Here is a 21,902-nt window from a genome sequence, read left to right on the forward strand (position 1 = left end):
TCCTTCTTCATTTGACTGAAATTCACATATTTCTTTTCGGTATTCTTGATATACCTTTTTCCAGGTTTGGCTGTCAGTGCAGCTACACATAATACACTCACTTTCTGAATTCCTTGGTATTCTTTCTGAGATAAATAAAATTAAAATCATCAGTTACAGTTCCGTACTCAACCATTCAGCCATTTGAAAACAATAACCACAATAACCACAAACAGTTACATTTACACTCACAAGAAGCATAAAGTACCTACTATGTGTAGATAATGAATAAAGTATAGAGCGTCTCAAAAGACCCCTGACATAGGGTAACACTGTTATTATCAGAGTTACAACAAAATGTAAGAGGGGAACCGTCTCCAAATATGATATTTTCAATCTAAAGTGAAGGATTCTTTTAAGTCGGACGAGTGGTTTGGGCTATACACTCTTTATACACCAAATGTTAAATGAAACCGCAATGTTGACATTTACAGGAACCCACAACATAAATGAACGAAGTTACTGTCTTTTACATTAACGAGTCGATGGCCAGCCCCCATTTCAAACATACCTTCATTCATCATACTCCTACAAAATTTATCCACCTCCCGGTAATTGGCAACGTTACATTTTTATTTAACATTGGGCACATAAAGAGTGCACAGCACAAACGGCTCGTTCGATTTAAAAAATTCCTTCACTTTAGATTGAAAACATCATATTTGGAGACGGTTCCCCCTCTTATATTTTGTTGTAACTATGCTAATAACAGAGTTACCCTATATTAGGGGACTTTTGAGAGACCCTGTGTATCAGAGGTATGTTCAATGCCTCATTCAAAAGGACACATAATGGTGAAAAACTTTTATTAGGGATGTTGAGTCTGTAATTTTGTTACAAAGTCACATAATTACTCCGTTTGTCATTAGGCCCTATGTCAGCCGTAAATGACCACTAAGGGCGGCCATAATGGATTTAACGACCTTCCAGATTGAATATTCTTGAGGACTTTTTCAGGTTTGGTTAGAATGGCTCATCATCATTTTGGCGCATGTTTCATTTCTATTGCAATTTGTTCAAGGTCAATCCTTATCTTGACTGGACTATAAAGAATTCTGTAAACTTTGTTCTAAACCATATTCTAAAACATGATTTAAGAAAATGACAGTCATAAAATATTTATTTACAAACAAACCAACTACGTAAATGCATGGTGAAAGATAACTTTTGGAGACGCCTTCTTCTTCGCTTCGTCATAGGAAAGATGTTCTTGAAAGGTATATATCCTCCCGGGGGAGGGATGCTGTGGCCCGTCTGTCAAATGGATACTAGTGTGTACCATTGGATCCGGGAGCACGTGGTAACTGAGCACATAAAACTTAAGATAGGTGAGGTCCTCAGTACTGGGTTGACTTCGTACATCGTACCGAAAGAGGACTTCTATCTCCCAAATGATTATGTGAGCTAAAGCAGACAGTCATTTGGACCAGTAATATATGAAGTACTTCTGGCCTTGTCCACCTTATCGGATGAAGGAGTGATTTAAGCCCAGATCCCAAATGGATAATAAACACATGTTCTTGGTTCTGGGAGATAAGTGTACATGGTACCTCAGAACGTAAACTTGACATAGTCGGGGTTGTCATGAAGTGGATGATTTTGAAGACCCTACCGGGTCAAATGGACAAACGAGATTTGCACGAAATTTGAATAATCTGAAGTAGGAAGGCCCGAGAATCAGCAAGTCATCTATGGACTTCCAGGGGTTCTGGATATTAGTTGGTCTCTGCTGGGTTGTAGTTTTACCATAGCTTTCGATACCTTGGCGTCTTGGCACCAAAGGAAAGGTGAACTTGCTTTGGCACCAAAGGAGAGGCGCTTGGGTACCAAAACTGGTGATGCTGGTAGACTTCTATTCGCTAGGATAGTCGCCTCCACCAGTAGGTACATACGGCTGGAGAGATACTCTAGCATCGGTCTTCGGTTATATGCATCCTGGCATTAAGTTCGAGTGCTGTTGGTTTTTAGAGAAGAGGCTATAAAAGATCTTTTCAACAGCTAAAGAAATGCTGTAAATACTTTCTCAAACATGTTCTTCTATCTTTCCTCCTAAGAAGCGATTGTTTCCCTGAACTTGTGATCGGGGCTTCCTTCGCCCTAGTGACACAACTGTTTCTTGCTGAGTAAGGTGGTATAGAGATGGAAATTCTGCCGGAGATGGAGACGATCGCTCAATTCCCAAATGAGTGACCTGCACGAGCCATTAGGACACCTCAGCTGTAATTTGAGGTGGGAAGGCCGGCATTAGTCTCCGTGAAATAAAGGGGCTCCCAGAAGTGAGTAGGACTCTTCCAGGTTGTGACTGTACAATGAGATTCGGTGCCTTGGTGAGTCGGAAGAATAAAATGGGCTTATATGAGTTGTATTCCTGGAGAGGTTTCCCTTGCCAGTAGGTATTAGTAGTAGTATTTAGGTCTGTTAGTAAAGGACCTAATGAGAAGAGTCTAAATGAATTGGTTAGATTTATTTTAAAGTTATATAAAAATAAAATTATAAAATTGTTTCTAGTTCTTCTTCTCCCTCCTCCTCTTGTTTTGATTTTTTGAAGCAGTTACACTCACACTTTGCATGTCTAATAACGCAATACATCAGTTTAAATAAAACAGACAAGAAAAATATTACAATATAGCAGACTGCAATTCTGTATCCAAATACAATTGCATTCATTGTTTTCTTGTCATAACCACCACTTGCTTCATTATAGGTTGTTCTGTGCTTGAATGTTAGAATATAGAGGAAAAGATTCTCGAAGAAAGATAAACTGTTGAATGCTTTGCACTTATATTTAGGCACGTGTTTGGTTGGAGGAATATAACACAACGTATATATAATGGAAAGTCCAATTTTAGCAGTGTACCGCATGGCTGTTTCTTCGGTCGTTATTATTTCTTCGTCATAGAGAAGCCATACCAAAACCAGCAACTGATGAGCGAAGCATACTACGTACATGCAATTGCCAAATTCTGATGCAAACAGGATGAAAATTAGCAACCTCGAAACTGTAAGAAATAAACAGTAATGAAGTTAATTCAGTAATACCATTAATGTATATTTACTTTTGTATCACGTAATACATGTATTAACTTCAATAGAAAATCAGGAATTAGGTGTACTCAGGTCTGGGCGTCCTGCATTTACTCACGAGCTAGGGTTGTTCCAATCGAGTAATCGACAACAATTAGATAAAATTTCAAAACAGTTTCGTCGATAAAGAATTTTAATTTGATCGAATTATCGAACTTTCGAGACTCTCAAAATGTTCGAGACACTAGAAATGTTCGTGCCACTCGAAGTATTCTTGCTCATAAGACGCGGGAATAAAACCAATTCAAAGAAAGAAATCATGGTTGACAAAATTTGCTGACGTTTGAAAAGTATTGAATACTAGACGAATGAATTTTCGTAATGGTCGACAATAACCAAAATGTCAATAATATTTAAAGTTTGAATAATGCTTGAAATTTCGATAACACCTAAAGTTTCGAGAATACCAGAAATTTTGTTAATAAATACTTATTCGAAGTTTCGAGTATACCCGATACATCTGTAATAATCAAATACCCGAAGCTTCAATAATACTCGAACTTTCAATAATACCCGAAACTTCGATAATACTCGAACTTTCGATCATACCCGAAACTTCGATAATATTCAAAATTTCGATAATACCCGAAACCTCGATAAGTGGGTTGTCACTCAAAACTGTTGATGAGGAGAAGTGATGAAGAGATTTAAGCGGCCTGTGTCGACAATATGGCGAACTGCATGACATGGACATAAGGGTAGGTCGAAATATGTAAATTTTCGAATATCGATATCTAATAGTGGGAAATAGTTGCGTATTTGCATAGATACTAATAAAGGTGAAAATATTGAAAAAAACCTGTATTTCATCTTCAGTTCTTGCAAAGGGCCTAAAGAGTTTTTAACCCGGGAAAGCCCGGTGTCCCCTACAGGGGACAGCAGTTTAAATGTCTCCTATTTTTCACCTGAAGGAAGTATTTCGGTTATGTTTGGAGTTTTGGAATGTATCTAGTCTGAAGATCACCTGGCACTACTGTGCAATTTCAGATCCACCTAGCGGTGGAGATACGAAGTACAGAATTACGCATTCTGTGGGGTGAGTGGCTGTTTGCACACTTCACTTTATGAAGATTACTGCCAAGAAAGGAAACAGGTAACTATATTCTTTTAAACTCTTGATTTATTATCTTGAAACATTCATGTTCACATATAAAATGTAAGGTTTGGTTACAAATAAATAAAAGTACTTATAATTTTGCAAAAGGAAGAAGGTGTCCCCTGTAGGGGACACTGGACACTGTACGTACATTAGGGTGGAGCGAAAAAATTTTTTTTCGAAATTCGAATTTGGATAGGGGGCAAAAGTTGCATCATATCGTAGTACTTTGCCATAGAAAATTTCAATTCTCTAAAATAATTTTTAACCGGGGCGCAAGGGGCCTTAAATTTCAGATTTTGCAAATTATTTTCCATTTACTATGTAAATATTTAGCAAATCTTCGCTAAAAGTACACTGTAATTTGTATTGTTGATACAGGGCAAAAGAAGCATCCTGTATCAGTAAATAACAACAATAGTTTTTAATTCTCTAAAATTATTTTTAGCCGAGGCGCAATGGCCTGAAATTTGGAAATAATAAGAAGAAAGGTGATCAACTATAAGCATTTTGCGACTTTGTCATAAAGAAGCATTTTTTGCTACTTGATAACAGTTTTCTTCTGATATCCTATAATGAACTGGTTTCAGTGTTGTCAGTACTATAATAGTCTGGTGGGTGGTGACAGTGATGTAACTAAGGGGGGAAGATGGGGCTTGTGCTCCAGGCGCCGAAATGGGGGACACAAACTTGGCAAATATTTATTTTCACTATAAGGCAAGGACATAAGTTTTAGCAACTAAAAATCATAAAAAATACCCTAGAAACTTAACAGGACAAGTTAGGATCATATCCATAAGCATAAATTATCTTTTGAGCTTCAAAGCAATCATTTGAGGACATTGTAAAAAACCTTTGCAGCCAAAAAGCCTGAAAAGTTAAATTTTAGTTCCAGCTTTTTGTGTTTTCATTTAACTTATCGATTTAAGAGATTTGCAAAATGTCCGTGTATAATACTTGAGACAACAGTTTGACTGTTTGTCATAATTAAATATTTTATTCTAAAGCAACATATTGTTGATTCATTCTACACATACACACGTCCCGATATAATTCCAGAAACTTTTTGATTTACTGTTATTATGATAAGTCTATAGCATATGTCAAGCTTGCTACTCTCAAATTATTTGTCAATCAGATACTAATTAGTTTTGGTGTTTATCTTGTACTAAAAAAAAATATGTACTGCAATTTAAGTCAAGCTTTACCACTTGAAGGAAAAATGGAATAGGAAAACTACTGTATGATGCCGATATCAGTTATAGTTGGGGAGCGTTTTGGTTGGTTGGTCTGGAAGAAGGGGGGCTAACTGAGTTCTTGCCTTGGGCGACAACTAGGCTAGTTGCGTCGCTGGGTGGTGAGTAAAAAAATGATACTCGGTTATATTGAATTTACTTGGACAAAGAAATTGAAGAAAAGAGAAGAAAGGAAAGCCAACAAGCGATCTTACGGTGAAGCTTTTAACCAAAGAGTATTATACTCTACCAGTTACATTATCAATCTTCAGATTCCTCTTCATCTTCGGAACCAAGAAAGGAAGGCGATAAAGAACACGTTGAAGCTGGAGGAGATCCTGATTTTAGTTGGAAGTATTCTTTGAAGAAGACAAGAAAGCAATCACTGATTGGATGCACGCAAATGAGAAAATTCCTCCCAAAATTAGCAAAATTGAAGGAGAAAACCGCCGTGACTAGAAGAAAAATTGCAGCAATTGCTACTGCAGTTTTGGCAGAGCTTAATATTGTGAGTCCAGAGCAGTTGCAAAACATAATTGACAGAAGTAAAATACAAAGAGAATCGAAAAGTGTAAAAACTAAACAGGCTGTTAATAGAGTGAAACCTTGTGCTATCTATTTTGATGGGAAGAAAGATCAAACACTCGTGATGTCCGAAAGTCAAATAGATATGAAGATGAAAGAACATTATTGTATCCTTGAAGAACCACGTAACAATTTTCCCAGCCTCTTTGACCAGATCAGCATCAGCAAAGAATATTACTAGTTCCATCTGCCGCGAAATACAAGAAAATAATGTGGACCTATCAGATGTGGTACCTATCGTCTGCGATGGCACTAATACTAATGTTGAGTCAAAAGGAGGAGTGATTAAGAATGCTCGAAAAGCATTTAGGGAGGCTCTTGCAGTTGGGGATATGCTTATTGCATTTCATTGAACTACCACTTTGTCATTTACTAAAAGAAATCGATGATGGAACTATTGGTTCTTACACTTTCTCTGGCCCTATTGATAAATCTCTTGTGAATTGTGAAACAAATCCCGTGTGCGGCTTCGAAAAGATTTCTTCAGAACTACCTACATTCCTAAATGTGCGTGATTTCAGTTATGATCAAAGCTACTTGTGTGAAATATGACAATCTGTCATAAGATGAAACTGTGATAAATGCCTAGCAGATAAGAAACCAGGGAAACTTGCGCCTGCCCGCTGGTTAACAATGGCTTACAGACCTTTGTGTGTATGTATATCAATGCCAAATCCTTCAGAGGAGCTCAAAACTCCTGCAAAGTTCGTGGTAAAAGTATATGCACCAGTGTGGTTCAACATCAAATTCAAACCTCTTGAAAATATGGAGCTAAACATTTTGTTCTTGAACACAAGACTTTCACGAATGTTTGCAAGAACCATACAAGACTTCTGTCAAAAAAGTCATTTTCAGACATGCATTCCATGCGAATCCTTAGAATATTTTCATTGCCACAATTGGTGACGACAGATCAGCTACACGAATCCTTGCTGCCGATAAAATCCTCCAATCCAGAAAACAGTGTAAACCTTTTGAAATTCGTTTCTTCCAAGTGCCAGTATTAAACTTCGTGGCTATTATTTATACAGAAGTTTCAAACTGAAATCAGTGTAACATAACAGAACCACCAATACTGACTCATGTGACATATGGCGAATTGCAAGAAATTCGCTCTTCAGAAAATACGTGTTGATATCCCAGAGTTACCATGTCATACGCAAGCAAGTAAGGAAATAATTACTGAAGCTTCTTTAAGTATGTGAGGCTCGAGAGAGAGATTTCCTTATTCGTTCCAAAACTGACTCGAGAAAATACATGGTTACTTTCGAGACAAAGTGGCAGTATTTTGCACGAAGACGTGAATGAAACTTATGAAACATTCAATCTAATGTTGGCGGGCGGGTGGGATTGAACTTGACGGCAGCCACCTCTTAGTGGTGAATTCTGGGTTGATGTAGCCTGTAACATTGAACATGAACTTCGATAGCTTTGGAAATCCATCTCGAAACTACGATAAATCTTAACACCCTCAAATTACAGTCTACTTCAAGCGTAGAGCTGCCTAATAATTACATAATTACCCAATAAGCATGTATTTGTTTACAGAATCTATGAAACTTAAGGCCGTTGCGCCCCGGCTAAAATAATATTTTAGAGAATTAGAATTTCCCGTGGTAAAGTACTACGATATTATGCAACTTTTGCCCGATATCCGAATTCGAATTTAGATTTTTAAAAAATTGACCTCTTTTCGCTTATTTACAAAATCTATAAAACTTAAGGCCCTTTGCGCCCCGGCTAAAAATTATTTTAGAGTATTGAAATTTTCCATGGTAAAGTACTACGACATGATGCAACTTTTGCCCCCTATCCAAAATCGAATTTCGAAAAAAAATTTTTTTTGGCCTTTTTTCACTCCACCCTAACGTACATAATCTGTTTCTTTGTATAATTTCCGATTTTGAGAACATAGTTTGAATACATTATGGCGTAGATTTCTGACACTGTATACAAAATAGATACTTGAAACTTTGCTTATTATATACTAAGTTTGATTTACGTCCAGTTTTCCTCAAAGGCGAAAAATGCCTTCGAGAACGGTTATTGTCTACAGAAAGGTTTTCAAGATGAATTTATCTAACTACTACATAACAATGATAATGATTGTTGTAAGTAAAGTAAAATATTAGACAACAATTATAAAAACTGCATTGCATTGTTAAAGTTTACATAACCAAACCAAACCTAATCAAATTTCCCTTGCCCAATCTGTTTGATTACGTTTTCTATGTGTAAGTAGGTTGTGCTTTGTGTGATAATTTACGTGAAGCTAATTTTCTTTTCAGCCTCAAGCTCCATGAAATTGAAGAAATCCACTGAAATTTGATTATGAACTGTGGTTGCTGCCACCCGAACAGGTTATTTGATTTCTTTTGAAACCTATCAGGGAGCTCAGTTTAGCAAGCTACTGTATCAAGAGATCTTGGTCTAGATAAAAGTGTTGTTTTGGATATGGAGTCTAGGTTACCGCAAGCCCTTGGAGCTTACAATTTTTATTTTGATAAATTTTTCACAACATTGCCACTTATTGAAATTTTGTCAGCGCGTGACAATGGAGGCACTGGTACAGTACGAGAGAACCGTATCCAGAAATAACCGTTGAAAGAGACAGAGGCACTGAAGGAGAAGAGTGGTTCGTTCTCTTTCGAAGCAAAAAGTTATATGGTTTTAGTGAAATTGCATGATAATAGTATTGTGAGTATAGTGTCTAACTGTCATAGTGTACTGCCGATTCAGAAAGTAGATAGGATTGATGTTGTTGCCGGAAGGAGAACAAAAATCTCTGTGGACAGCCCATCTCTTATTCAAAAATACAATAAATATATATATAGGGGAGTCGATAGATTCGATGAAAATGTACACTCAATGCGAATTGCTCCCCAAGGAAAAAAAATGGTGGTTCCCTCTCTTCGCGTTTGGTATGGATGCCACTCTCATAATGCATGGCTAATGCTGAAAATGCTTCACTTATTGTCAATTTCGTAGAATGATTGTTCAAATTTACTGCGGTATTTATGGGGAACCACCTATGAAGAGTGTCACTTGTAGTATACCATTAGATCAACGAGTTCCGAATGGCGTTCGCGTCAACTCTGACCCTAAGGACCATGTACAACAGAAATGCGCACAAAAGAGGTGTGGTTTGTGCCACAAACACACAAGAATCACGTGCGAAAACTGTGAGATTGGGTTACACGTTCGTTGTTGATATGACTTTCACAGCCAAAAGTAAACATTGAAGGTTCCTATTGTAATTTGCGTTCTGTAATGCTATTGTTTTACCTTGCTTTTGGGCAGCGTATTGAAATGTTATAACCAGAATATCCGTATTTAATTTGCATTTTGTATAGTTATTCTATGTATAAGTGATATTAGTGTTCATTTATATTTTATTTACAATAAAACCTGTATCTTTTAAGTCAATAGTCGTTTCAATATATGTCCATTGTATTTCTAATGCCCAGTGTCCCCTACAGGGGACACCCCTATTTCTGCGCATTGGGCACATGTATGGAATTATTTTCTTGATAATCTCGATTTACTGTCTATAAAGGATCCAAAAAACAAGAAAATTATTCAATAACCACTTTGTAGTAAGTATGGGCTTTCCCGGGTTAAAAATGACTAAAAACATCAATTTTATTGCTTTAACATTCAAGTTTGTAATATTAAATTCTTCTGCTTCTAATAGCGCGAATTACTACTTTATGTTAGTTGTTTAATAATAGTAAAAATATTTTTAAAAAATTGCAGCGGTACATTTAAGAGTTTGCAAATATGATCTTAAGTTAGTGAATTTCTGTGACAATTTTCTTAACCGTTGTGCAAACAGGTGCAGTTTTGTGTTAAAAATATATACAAGGGAATCTTTTTCTAGAGCAGCGTTTCCCAACCGGTGTGCCGCGGCACACTAGTGTGCCTTGAATGGACCGCTGGTGTGCCGCGAGGAAATCCAAACAAATTATTAATTCCATAGCAATCAAATTGAAAGACAAAGGAAAAATGTATATTTGTATTTCACATTACTATGAACCTCTACTATGAATCTACAATTGTAAGTATGTAAGTTTCATACCGTGTTACTTTTCTGTATATTTTTAATGTTGAAAAGAGTAATTTTTATCATTGCTATGACTATTATTGTTTCTTTATTGCTGCAGACTATTTCGTAACTTGAAATTTTAAAATATCATTCAATCCTTTCGACAAAGCAAACATGCATACAAATTACCTACATTGTATTTTAAAACTAAAAGAGATTTGTTTGTTCGTTCGTTATTTAGTGATCTTTCTTCTTAGTGAAAGGTTGGATACAGTTTTCGAAAAAGAAAGCTTAGTTTTAAAAACCTGACTGCAATATTTCATTGCAATTGTTTTCTATTTTTAAATTAGAATGAAAAATAAGCATAATGATTTACGACGGGGAAAAACCAGTGATCGAGCTTTCTTGTCTGTAAGAAGGAGATCAGTAATCACAGAAAAAATACCACAGTATTTTATATTTACAAATAATAATATCTATGAGTGTGCCGCAAGTTGAAAAAGTTTTGAAAACGCTGTTCTAGAGTGATTTTATATAGGGTCTGTTCAAATACCAGGTGAAAATATTAGCTTGCAACTCTTCGCAAATTTCGATAAATTATTCTCACTAAAATGACCCATATCAAACAAAGTGGATATGATTGCAATTCATTTTCCATCCACGCCTTATTCAACCATTCAGGGCGCCTTAAATTATGTGTTTCACCATTACAAGTCAAGGGTGTTCCCTAGTAACAGAGACAACTTGCAATCCGCTTGCTGCAAGCTTGAATTGCAAGTCGGCCAAGCTTGCATCCAGCTTGATAGGAAAACGTGCAAGCACGCCGCAGCCTGGATTCCAGTAAGGAAGTTACATGGGGGCAACCTTGCATTCAGGTTCCATTCAAGCCTGAGGCAAGCGTTTTACAAGTCGTCAAGTCAATAGCCAATGAACGGCCATTGATGCTATGACGCTCTGCGAAGGGTCTAAAGCATTGCTTGTAAGTACAACAAAAGACAGATTGCATGAAATCAAGCGTTTCAAGTGCAAGCTTAGAAAGCCAAAATGCCAAGCACTCTCCAACTGGCCGATAACTTTCTTGCTACTAGGGTTATATTGGAATTGGATTTCTGATCTAATTTAGGGATTACATATAGTAATGATTTACTAATATATCCATCTCTCTTACTTTATCCGCACACTTTTCGGGCGGACTCTTGTAAGTTAAGCATATTTTTGCACTATTTGACTGTGACAGAGGAAGCTTATAAGTTCAAGAGTTTCATTTTGCATAAATTATAGAGTATTTTCTGTTGCCAAGCTTTCCATCATTGAAAGGGATGAGCTTACATTTTGTCTGATCAATCAGCTCAATGTAGTCCTTGACATTGAATAAAAGTTCTAACATTTTTCTGTTTCGTCTGTTGAGTCGTAGCTTTTAATATTTTTCTGTAACCCAACTATTGTTTTTCAACCACTATCATCGCCAAATACCTGTTCTCGGGTCGACAGAAACACATTTCTCTTACTGGACTGATGGCTCATTCTGGTGGTTGATATATGCACCAGGTCTTAAGAATGTTTATTTCTCAAATAATTCCTACGAATGAACTGGCGATATTAGCCATTTACATTATGAACATGTATGCTGTTGTCTAGTTTCATGCTACCTATTCCACCGAAAGCCCGAGTACGCACTTGCCATTAAATGTTTATCCTATGCGTGCGAACGCGATCACGTATTCGCTAAATGCAGAGTATTAAAAATTTGGCATTGCTTTGCTAACTATGGAGATTTACTATCAGTAGAGTTGGGGAGTAAGAATGCCAGCTTGTGTGCTTACAGGGAGACTACTCAGTGAAATATTTTGGAGAGTCTTACAAAGAACGATGCGTATTACGAAGAACATTGAAGTAATCGTTCTAGAGGTTAAGAGAAACGCGTTCTTGTATCATCGTGAAAACATATTGTTGGCGATAATAGTGGCAGAAAGACAATACATACATAATATCCTCGACATCGACAAGGTTTTCTCCTTTGTCAACGCTACTAGCAGCTAATGAATATTGGATCAAACACTTGAACTTACAAACTTATTCATATGAGTGACATAGATTGGAAATAATTGGTTACTAAACGTCCTGTTCCATTCACAATAATAACAAGAAAAAAACCCTAAGTGAAGGTGTACGATATTTGAGTAAATTTTACATGAGAATTTTTATTAATAGCGAAACAGGATAAACACTGACTAATATATTCCGAATTTAAAAGCACTGTATACATTTTGTGTGTCATATGTTTATTTTTGATCACAAGGGGTCTCGGTTCAACTGAAGCAACAGGTGAGATAAAGCATGTGGAAGAATATGAAAAATATCATGAAAACAACACAAAGTGTTTACAACCATAAAATTACAGAGTGTATGTTGAAGTTCGAAAAAGGACTAAAACATAGAACAACTATCGTTTTCCTATCCCAGATCCAAATTGTAGTAGAAGAGCGCTGGAAATATATTTGAGAGAGCCATTGTTAAGTTTCTAGCTTCAGACAATTTAGCATTCAGTAATCATAGAAAAAATTTGATGGCCAATTTTGGTGGTAGTGTTTTGAGTTTAGTCAAATAAATTGTTTCACTTTGATGTAAAGTCACCTCAGTGACTAACACGGAGATGAATGATTTCTATCTCGGAACAAAAATATTCAAAGTGAATTACGAAATTCTGATGTCAAGCAGAAAGAGAGAAAAAATAAGAAAAGTTAAAATACTAGTACTGCTCCAATGTTCTTAATTGTACACGAGACATCTCTTGTGTTTAGCAATTCCCTACAATTTGTAAACTAGCGCCACTGAAATCGAGGATAATTCAGCTGAATTTTTATACATATTTTGTCAGGGAATATTCTGTCTTCGACACTTACTTTTGAAATCTGACTGTACCGCTAAAAGGCCCTGCGAACCTTGCTCACCCTATGCTCCTCAAAGGATAAGGCCGCTTATGCTAGCCCACACTGCTCAACAATCATTGATCTACTGCACTCTATCGTACATGCACACCATCTTTCTATTTTAACTATTGAAAAACGTTTTCTTTCCGACAAGTGTCATGCATTCGAATGAACATATTTCTGTTAGTAACCTAATAATTTAAAAGAATATGTACGTACAAACTGAACTGGCTATCCATAAAGATTTGAATGTTTGTGCTATAATTTCTTGGATTTCTCCTTGAAGTAGTCTTTCGTCATACGGAAAATACATCGTGACGGCCCAAATGAACTGCATAGCACAGGTCAAAAGACAAATAAAGGTTTGTAAAGACCCTGAAATAACAAGAAAGTGATGTAATATATACAAAATATCTTATATTCCTTAAAAGAATGATATATTCAGATTTTTTGTGTAGTATTACTAAACCCATAAATCAAACCTTTTTTCTTTAAAAAAAAACTGTTTCAGGACTATTCGTGCAAACGACATTTTTGAATTAGTCAATTTTTGCGTCCCTTTTAGGCAAAAGCTCATTATCTAGCAACAGCTTTATTAGTTTGTTTATTTTTCAAATTTTTTAAATCCAGAAAAATATTAAAGGTGCGAAAACATAATAAACAGAGATAATTACATCCATTCCCGTCCTAAAAAAGGAAAAAAAGAGCTAATCTCTGAACAATAGGGAATCGATACGGTATTCAGTTATAATTTTGTAATCTTGAAATTTCTTAAATAACAGTAACACAGTTTATTTTATGTTTGTAAATTAATAAATATGTTTTAATTAGATTAATTAAGATATGTTTAAGTGAATCCCAAAGTAAAGTCCGGGTAGGAAAATTTTTGTCCACGAGCTTTCACGTCGAAAATGGCCTGAAACAAGGAGATGCGTTGTCGCCATTATTATTTAACTTTGTGCTGGAATACGCCATAAGGAAAATCAAAGATAGCAACCAGGGCCTAGAGTTGAACGGCATTCACCAGGTTATGGCATATGCTGATGATGTAAATTTAATAGGGGATGATAGGAGAACAGTAGAAATAAATGCAGAGATCTTATTAAACGCTTGCAGGGACATGGGTTTAGAAGTAAATGCAGAGAAAACTAAATACATGGAAGTGCGTCGGGACCGTAATACGGCAAATTGTGGAGGCGTTAAAATATTAAATAATACTTTTGATAAAGTGGATACTTTCAAATATTTAGGATCAATATTAACAGACGAAAATCATATTCACGAAGAAATTAAATGTCGACTAAAAGCAGGGAATTCGTGTTACTATTCTGTTCAAAATCTCTTGTCCTCGCGAATTCTGTCGAGGAATTTGAAGCTTAAAATATATAAAACGATAATCATGCCTGTTGTTCTGTATGGTTGTGAAACATGGTCGCTTACTCTGAGGGAAGAACACGGACTGAAAGTATTTGAGAACAGGATCCTGAGAAGAATATTCGGACCCAAGAGGAACGAGAATGGGGAATGGCGGAAGCTTCATAACGAGGAACTACATAGTTTATACGGTTTACCCAACATTGTTAGGGTCGTTAAGTCTAGGAGGCTTAGGTGGGCAGGTCATGTAGCTAGAATGGAAGAAAGTAGAAACGCTTTCAAAGTCTTGACTGGTAGACCCATAGGAAAACGACCATTAGGAAGACCTAGGCGCAGATGGGAGGACAATATTAAGATGGATCTCGCAGAGATAGGAATACAAAGTAGAAACTGGATGCAATTAGCTAAGGATAGAAGTCAGTGGAGAGCTTTTGTGAACGCGGCACTGAACCTGCGGGTTCCATAGGCCATAGAGTTAGTTAGTTAGTTAAATTAATAATTCAGGAGCAGGAACTAGAGCATATAACTTCTGGCAATTGCTTTATAAATGTAATATTTTGATAGGTGATATGGCATCTCCAGAGAATGGGATTGACACAATCCTATCACATCCAACACTATGTCTCTATGTTATTTCAATATTATTCTTTGGATCAGGTTCAACGAGAGGGAGCAGAAAGGTCGGGACTACAGTAAAGCACACTGATACATTTTCAGCAGATAGTTCGAATGATCCACATTAATGAACTCTTTTCACTGCGGTCCTATCGGAGACGTTGATACGGAATGGATTACAAGTCCATTATAGGATGGATATTGGATAAATGGCATCGATTAACACTAACGCCATCTGTTGCTTTTGCTAAACGATACTAGAACCCTTGAACATTGTCAGGCAGTGTTGCCAATTTGGGGGAAAAGTCGCTAAATCTAGGGGATTTGCCATCAAGTATAGCGACAAAAATTATTTTTTCCGATTAGCGACTTTTTTGGTGATTTTGGAATGACGATTTGGCGACTTACTTACAAATCTAGCGACTTTTGTGCTTCAAACAACTTGTCCTAAAATAAGTACTATTAGCTCGAATCAGTTCACATATATATGTCTTTTTCCTTTTGCTTATTTGAATCAGTGTTGGTGTTAACGAGCTGGGAAAGTACACAACATTTATCTGGGAAAGTACACAACATTTTATCTGGGAAAGTACACAACATTTATCTCTATATTCCCACTTTGATTGCCGTATCTCTTACCTTCTACCGGGGACCAACTCCAGCTTGTAATGACATATAGTTTACAGAGCTTCCGTTTAGAGGCACAAATAGTACATTACCGATAGCAAACTAATTATCTGTAGAAGCGTGAGTAGAATTGAAGTAAGATTTTTTTCTAGACCTTTAATATTTTACGTTTTTCTGAACTCATTTTTGATTTTGTTGAAGCAAAATTGATCATAAAGTTAAAAATATTTAAAAGTGAAATTATTGTTAGTTATACATGAGTCTTTCATATACGTTCTTGTAGATAGTACTATAGCTTGAATTAATCACGAATCTTATATATATATATATATATATATATATATATATATATATATATATATATATATATATATATATATATATATATATATATATATATATATATATAGGAGGAAAAATTCCACGAAAAATATTTTAGCGACTTTTCGCCCAAAATTGGAGTCATTTCATCTCCTATTTAGCGACTTTTTGTAACAACTTGTTGGCAACACTGTTGTCAGGGCGAATTGAAGGTGTATCGCATATAGCGTATATATAACCTGTCTTTGAAGCGTGTGTATGTATTTTCTGAACAGTTTTGTATACCTATATGTGGTATCTTTCTAGGTGGTTATTGTCAATTTTAATCAACGCTAATACCGGCGTAAACATACGAGAGATTATGGTTTCATTTTAGGTGTATATATGTAATGTGTGTGCGTGTGCGATACTTTATTTCTTTGTAACTACTGGCTGTATCTGAACTAAATTTGATGAGCAAGCAGCTAAGAAATATTTGGTGGCCTGGCTTGGACAGAAATGGGCTCGGCTTGGCTTGACTCGCATTGCATATTATATTCTATTTATTATAACTATTGGCCGGGCCTAAATGAAATTTCGTGGGTGAATAGCCGATCATCTAAGGCAGCGTTTTCCAACCAGTGTGCCGCGAGGAAATTGAAATAAAATTATTAATTCATGGCAATCAAATTGCAAAACATAGGGGAAAATGTGGGAAAATGTTTATTTGTATTTCACATTACTATGAACCTCTACTATGAATCTATAAGTTTAATTTTCATACTTGGTTACTTTTTTGTACGTGCATAATGTTGAAAAAAGTATTTGTTATCATTGTTATGACCATTATTGCTTCTTTATTGTTGCAGACTATTTCGTAATATCATTCAATCTTTTCGACAAAGCAAACATGCATACAAATGTGTTTAAAAAAGTAAAAGAGATTTGTTCGTTCGTTCGTTATTTAGTAATCATCGTTCTTAGTGAAAGGTTGGATACAGTTTTCGAAAAAGAAACTGTATTTCTAAAAACCTGAGTCTTATATATCATTGCAATTGTTTTCTATTTTTAAACTAGAATGAAAAATAAGCATAATAATTTATCGAAAACCAGTCATCGAGCTTTCTTCTCTGTGAGATCAGTAATCACAGAAATAAATTACCAAGGTATTTTATATTTACAAATAATAATAATAATAATAATAATAATAATAATAATAATAATAATAATAATAATAATAATAATAATAATAATGTGTACATGAGTGTGGCGCGAGAATTCAAGTTACACTTGTAGTGTCCCGTAAGTTGAAAAAGATTGGGAAACGCTTATCTAAGGCATAAAACTCGCTGTATTTGGTACCCGTGTTTTACCAGGGACAGATTCAACTTGATTCGTCTTGTACGAATATGTTGTACTTTATTTCTCGATAATAACACTGAGAGAAAAAAAACTGATTTTTAGTCTAGAAAATCCGGGGAAACGAAATTTAGCGGGATTTTACATCACACACAAAATTTTCTGTACCAGCTACGTACAAGTTTGTACCACGATTTATGGAACCCTTCTTATCTTTTCATTAATTGAAAACATTTTATTGCTCTTCCCCGTCCTTCTTTTCCTAGACTACGCTTCTATCATTGTCCACCAGAATACAATTTCTTTTCCTCTAAAAACCATTCTTTCTAATAGATTTATCCTCTACTCATCCTCTTTTAACACTTCACTAGCATAGCATTTCTAGCTTCTACCTAGTTTACAATATTTTAAGATTTCCGTTATAGAACGCTGTAAGAATTCCGTCTTAGTATTTAATAAAATACGTATTGAAAAGTTGACACTGTGTGATGGGGCCAATATATTCAGTAAATTGGTGAAACTGTCAGTTACTATTTTAAAGTGTTTGTTGGTTTGTTAAGTTATTTGTTTCCTAGTTCAAGTTGAAAAGATATCAACTTAGTGTTGGTGGAGTGCACACAACAGCCTGTCTACATAAGTATACCCTGTATAAGACATATATGCTAAAAAGACTCGATTGTAGAAAAAATGTACTAAACTGAAAATAAGTTTCATATTGCATTATCATCATCATTATTATAGGTATTCTGCTATTATTGACAGTTCACTTGCAACAACTGAGAAGCTTCCATGCACCACGATCGTCAGATAATCTTTTCGGATTCACGAATGTTTTTTCTCTTTCGATCCCGTCCATCAACTGCAACCTTTTTCATCCCTTCCTCTCTTTCCTGCTACTTACTACCTAAGACATCCCTCATGAGACAGTCCCTTCTCAGCCAATGTCCCAATCAATTTCCCTTCCTTTACTCAATTGCATCTAAAATTGTCCATTTCTCCACCACTATTTCTACCATCTTCTCAATTGTTTTCTGTTCTTCCCAGCTAATTCTTTCCATTCTTTTCCATACTCACATTTCGAAAGTTTCCAGTCGTTGTTAATCATTGTTGCGTAATGTCCGTGTTTCTGTACAATACAGTACAATAATATTACACCACACGAAGTATTTTATGAATCTTTTCTTTTCAATTTTTATTCAAGGATTACTAACAGATACCTTTTTTCTCCTAAAGGCTTCTTTCGCCATTTCTATCCTTGTTTTTATTTCACGTTCCCATTTCATATCACCACTAATAATACTACTCAGGTATCAAAAACTAGCCATCTGTTCTATTTTCTCTACTCATTCTTCTATATTTGACATGGACCACTTCGTTCCAATCACCATGGCTTTTGTCTTTCTAACATTTATTTTATCCCATATTCTTCACAGCCCTTCCTCAAGTTTTCTAACATATTATTGATTTTCTCTTCAAACTCCATAACAATCACTATATGATCTGCAAACGTTACACACCTAATAATGCTACTTGCTACCGATGTCTTCTTCACTATGTAGGCTCTACTTGTTACAGACTTTTAAACGTTGACTGGTGCAAAAAGACAGCTGCAGTATAATGCACCGATAAAATACATATTGAAAAGTTGACAGTGTGTAATGGGGCTAAAATATCTTATTTTCGTGGGCAACCCAAGTTGTTTATGATGGTGGGAAGGGAATTAAACCAACAAGTATGGATTTCCATTATGTACAGCAGCCGAATTTACCTTGTACGCTGCTCTTTCCTCAATAGACGACCTACCAGTGACATTGCCAACGCTGTGTTAGTGACACGAAAACCTTATTCATTTGTTGCACTATTTACTTGTTTAAGGTAAATTTGTTACCGGAGGTTTGGCAATTGCGCATCTGATCTCATTGGCCAATTCAAGCTAAACGTCAATTCGGTTGCTGGATCGGAACACCAGTTAAAAACGCAAGTGAGGAACAACAATGTGTCAACAATGAAAATATAGACTTACCAGTAACACTAAGGTATGTCCAGTTTGGTCTGGAAGTCCAAATGGGTATTTGGTACATTAACTGAGGAAAAGACATTACAACGGCTTCCAGAAGAGCAAGTGTTCCAAGTGCTTCCAAATGGTAATCAATAATACAGATGATTTGAGCATTCAGTTGGACTCCTTTTTCCAATTCATGTGTATGGAGTAATGATTTGTTACCGTACATAATGACAAGTACGCATCTGTAGAAGAAAATGTTAAAGTAAGCAATACATGCATACAACAAAATTTGTAAAGTAGAGAATTTTGAAATGACAGCAATTTATAACATAATAGCACCAATTACCCGCTTCGCTGGGTTAAATTAAGAAAAAAATAGTAATATGTTTCGTTAGTCAGTCACTTTTTACTATTACTAAAGTGCTCCTTGATATTGGTCATTTTGATTTTATATATATATATATATATATATATATATATATATATATATATATATAGAGAGAGAGAGAGAGAGAGAGAGAGAGAGAGAAAGGGAGAGTAATTGGGTAAAGATGCCCTACTTTTTCATTATTACCCATTTTCCACTCCTGCAATTGAGGTGGGGTTCTTGAATTTATGATCAATTAGAAGATTGATGTCTTGTTTGTAATATCTCGAAAGACAATTTTATTTCAGTAAATTTAAGAACTTAAAATAAATCATTTACATAAACCTTCAATTGAGGCATCTTCGGCATGCATGTGGAGGAAAGATGCTCCAGTTTTACAATTTTTCATAATGTGTTCATAAACGTCATAGAAACAGGCAACTATGGTTTTGTACCACTAATATTACTAACTTTAATTTCTACTAATTACTTATCTAATTATAAAGAAAATTTTAACAAAATGATAAGTATTCTCCATCTATATTTTCAAAGTCCATTTGTAAACAATGGATAAAAATAAAAGAGAGAGAAGAATTGTGGACGTATTATTAATAGTTGTTCATTTTTTTCAAACTTGGATTCTTGCGACCACAATTAATGTAGTGAAATGCAGTGAACATACAGTTTAAATCCAAACAACTGTAATCGTTCAAATTTTCCAAGGCGTTCACACTGGGAATCGAACCGGGGACTTCTTGCACCAAAGGGACCTGTACTAGCTACTAGACTAGAAGGGAAAACGGCTTTCTTTTAATATGTGAAGACCTGCTCAATGAAAAAGTAATGCCTCCCCTTGTAAAAACTTGCTAGCTACATCACTGGCACACCTATGATGATATCTGATTTATTAGTGGAAATGCCCTTCATTTTGCAATGAAGGGATATTTGGTTCACCCAGAGATTTACCTTTTCAAAATAATTCAATCAAATAAAGGAAATTGTGACAAATCAAGTGTGTCGCTGGACCCCTCCCCCAAGGGTTTTTTTTTATTTTGCTATTTTGAAAAACCGTCATATAATACATAGTCAGCTTACACAAATGACTTAAAACTCAATTCATGCACATTCTTTTGATTCAGCTTGCTATTCAACTGGTGTGAAGTTACTATGTGAAGTTCATTCAATCCAATATTGATCACTTAGGGAACGAAAAAAAAAGTTTATAAATAGAATATTACATCACTGAAAGTAGCAACACAGCCAGGAAACCAAGCTCTTGCTCCAAACGGGAATTTCAGAACAATTACAGAACAATTAGTGTCTCAAATTCAAACCAAACATTGTTTAAACCGCAACGAATGTACAAATCCTTCCAACACGTCATAAACTGGTTGTCCCTAACATAACCCACCTTTAGTTTTATAAAGTGGGGCATCTTTGCTTCGATTTCACTGGGGCAACTTTCCCAATTTTGAAGCAAAGAACCCCAGTCGATCACGTGACATGCTCATGGACGAAGAAACACAACAAAGCATATTAGCGTTTGTAAAAGACTGAAGTTCTTAAGCGATTATGTTTTATTCATGTACTTCTATTGAACTACCGTCTGGAACATTACTACGTTTACGTCTTCAAAATTATAGACAGTGAAATAAGAGTAACTTCGCTTTGTGAACAGGCCTGAACAAAAGCAGCTTCTTCTTCAATGCTTTCAAATAAATATACTCAAGACTGTGTACTTTTCAGGGGCATAAAAAGTGCTGTGACCACGAGTTACAGGCCTTGAGGAATTCGAGCAGGGGCGTCTTCACTCAGTGGGGCATCTTTACCCAAGATACTATATATATACCCCTCCCGTTCCACAATTTTTGCGGGACTGAATTTGAATTTAAAAAACATCAGAAGTGTCACTGTTCATCTCAGCGACCTCAAAAACCTATAGAATCGACCCTAATATTGGTCATTTTCGAACATTTCTAAATGTCTTTCCCCTCCTTTAAGTTACATCGTCAAAGTGATATGATAAAAATCACCCCAGGTCTGAACTTCATCCATATTGAAAATTTGATTAAAATCGGTCCTGTGGTTAAAGCGTGATGAAGCCACAAAGACGATCACCTTTATTTTTATTCTTCTTACATATATCTCCCCCTCCCCCTTCCCTTCGTTACACTGTAAAAGTAAAATGAAGAAAACATCCCAGGCCCGAATCTTATCTATGTTGAAAGTTTGATCGAGATT

General features: G+C 35.7%; 1 protein-coding gene across 1 annotated transcript in view; it reads right to left on the reverse strand.

Moving 5' to 3' along the window:
* Positions 1 to 2,501: 2,501 nt before the first annotated feature.
* Positions 2,502 to 21,902, reverse strand: part of LOC145679780 (uncharacterized) — a 36,341-nt gene continuing 16,940 nt past the window's right edge. The window contains exons 3-5 of the mRNA XM_081750335.1: positions 19,313 to 19,536; positions 13,234 to 13,389; positions 2,502 to 3,038 (exon numbers count right to left, since the gene is read on the reverse strand). Of these exons, the coding sequence (XP_081606461.1) occupies positions 2,530 to 3,038; positions 13,234 to 13,389; positions 19,313 to 19,536 (889 nt within the window). The 3' untranslated portion in view covers positions 2,502 to 2,529. The remainder of the gene's footprint in view (positions 3,039 to 13,233; positions 13,390 to 19,312; positions 19,537 to 21,902) is intronic.

The sequence above is a fragment of the Thermobia domestica genome, chromosome 2, assembly GCF_964235325.1.
Source record: "Thermobia domestica chromosome 2, izTheDome1.hap1.1, whole genome shotgun sequence".
NCBI classification, from domain to species: domain Eukaryota; kingdom Metazoa; phylum Arthropoda; class Insecta; order Zygentoma; family Lepismatidae; genus Thermobia; species Thermobia domestica.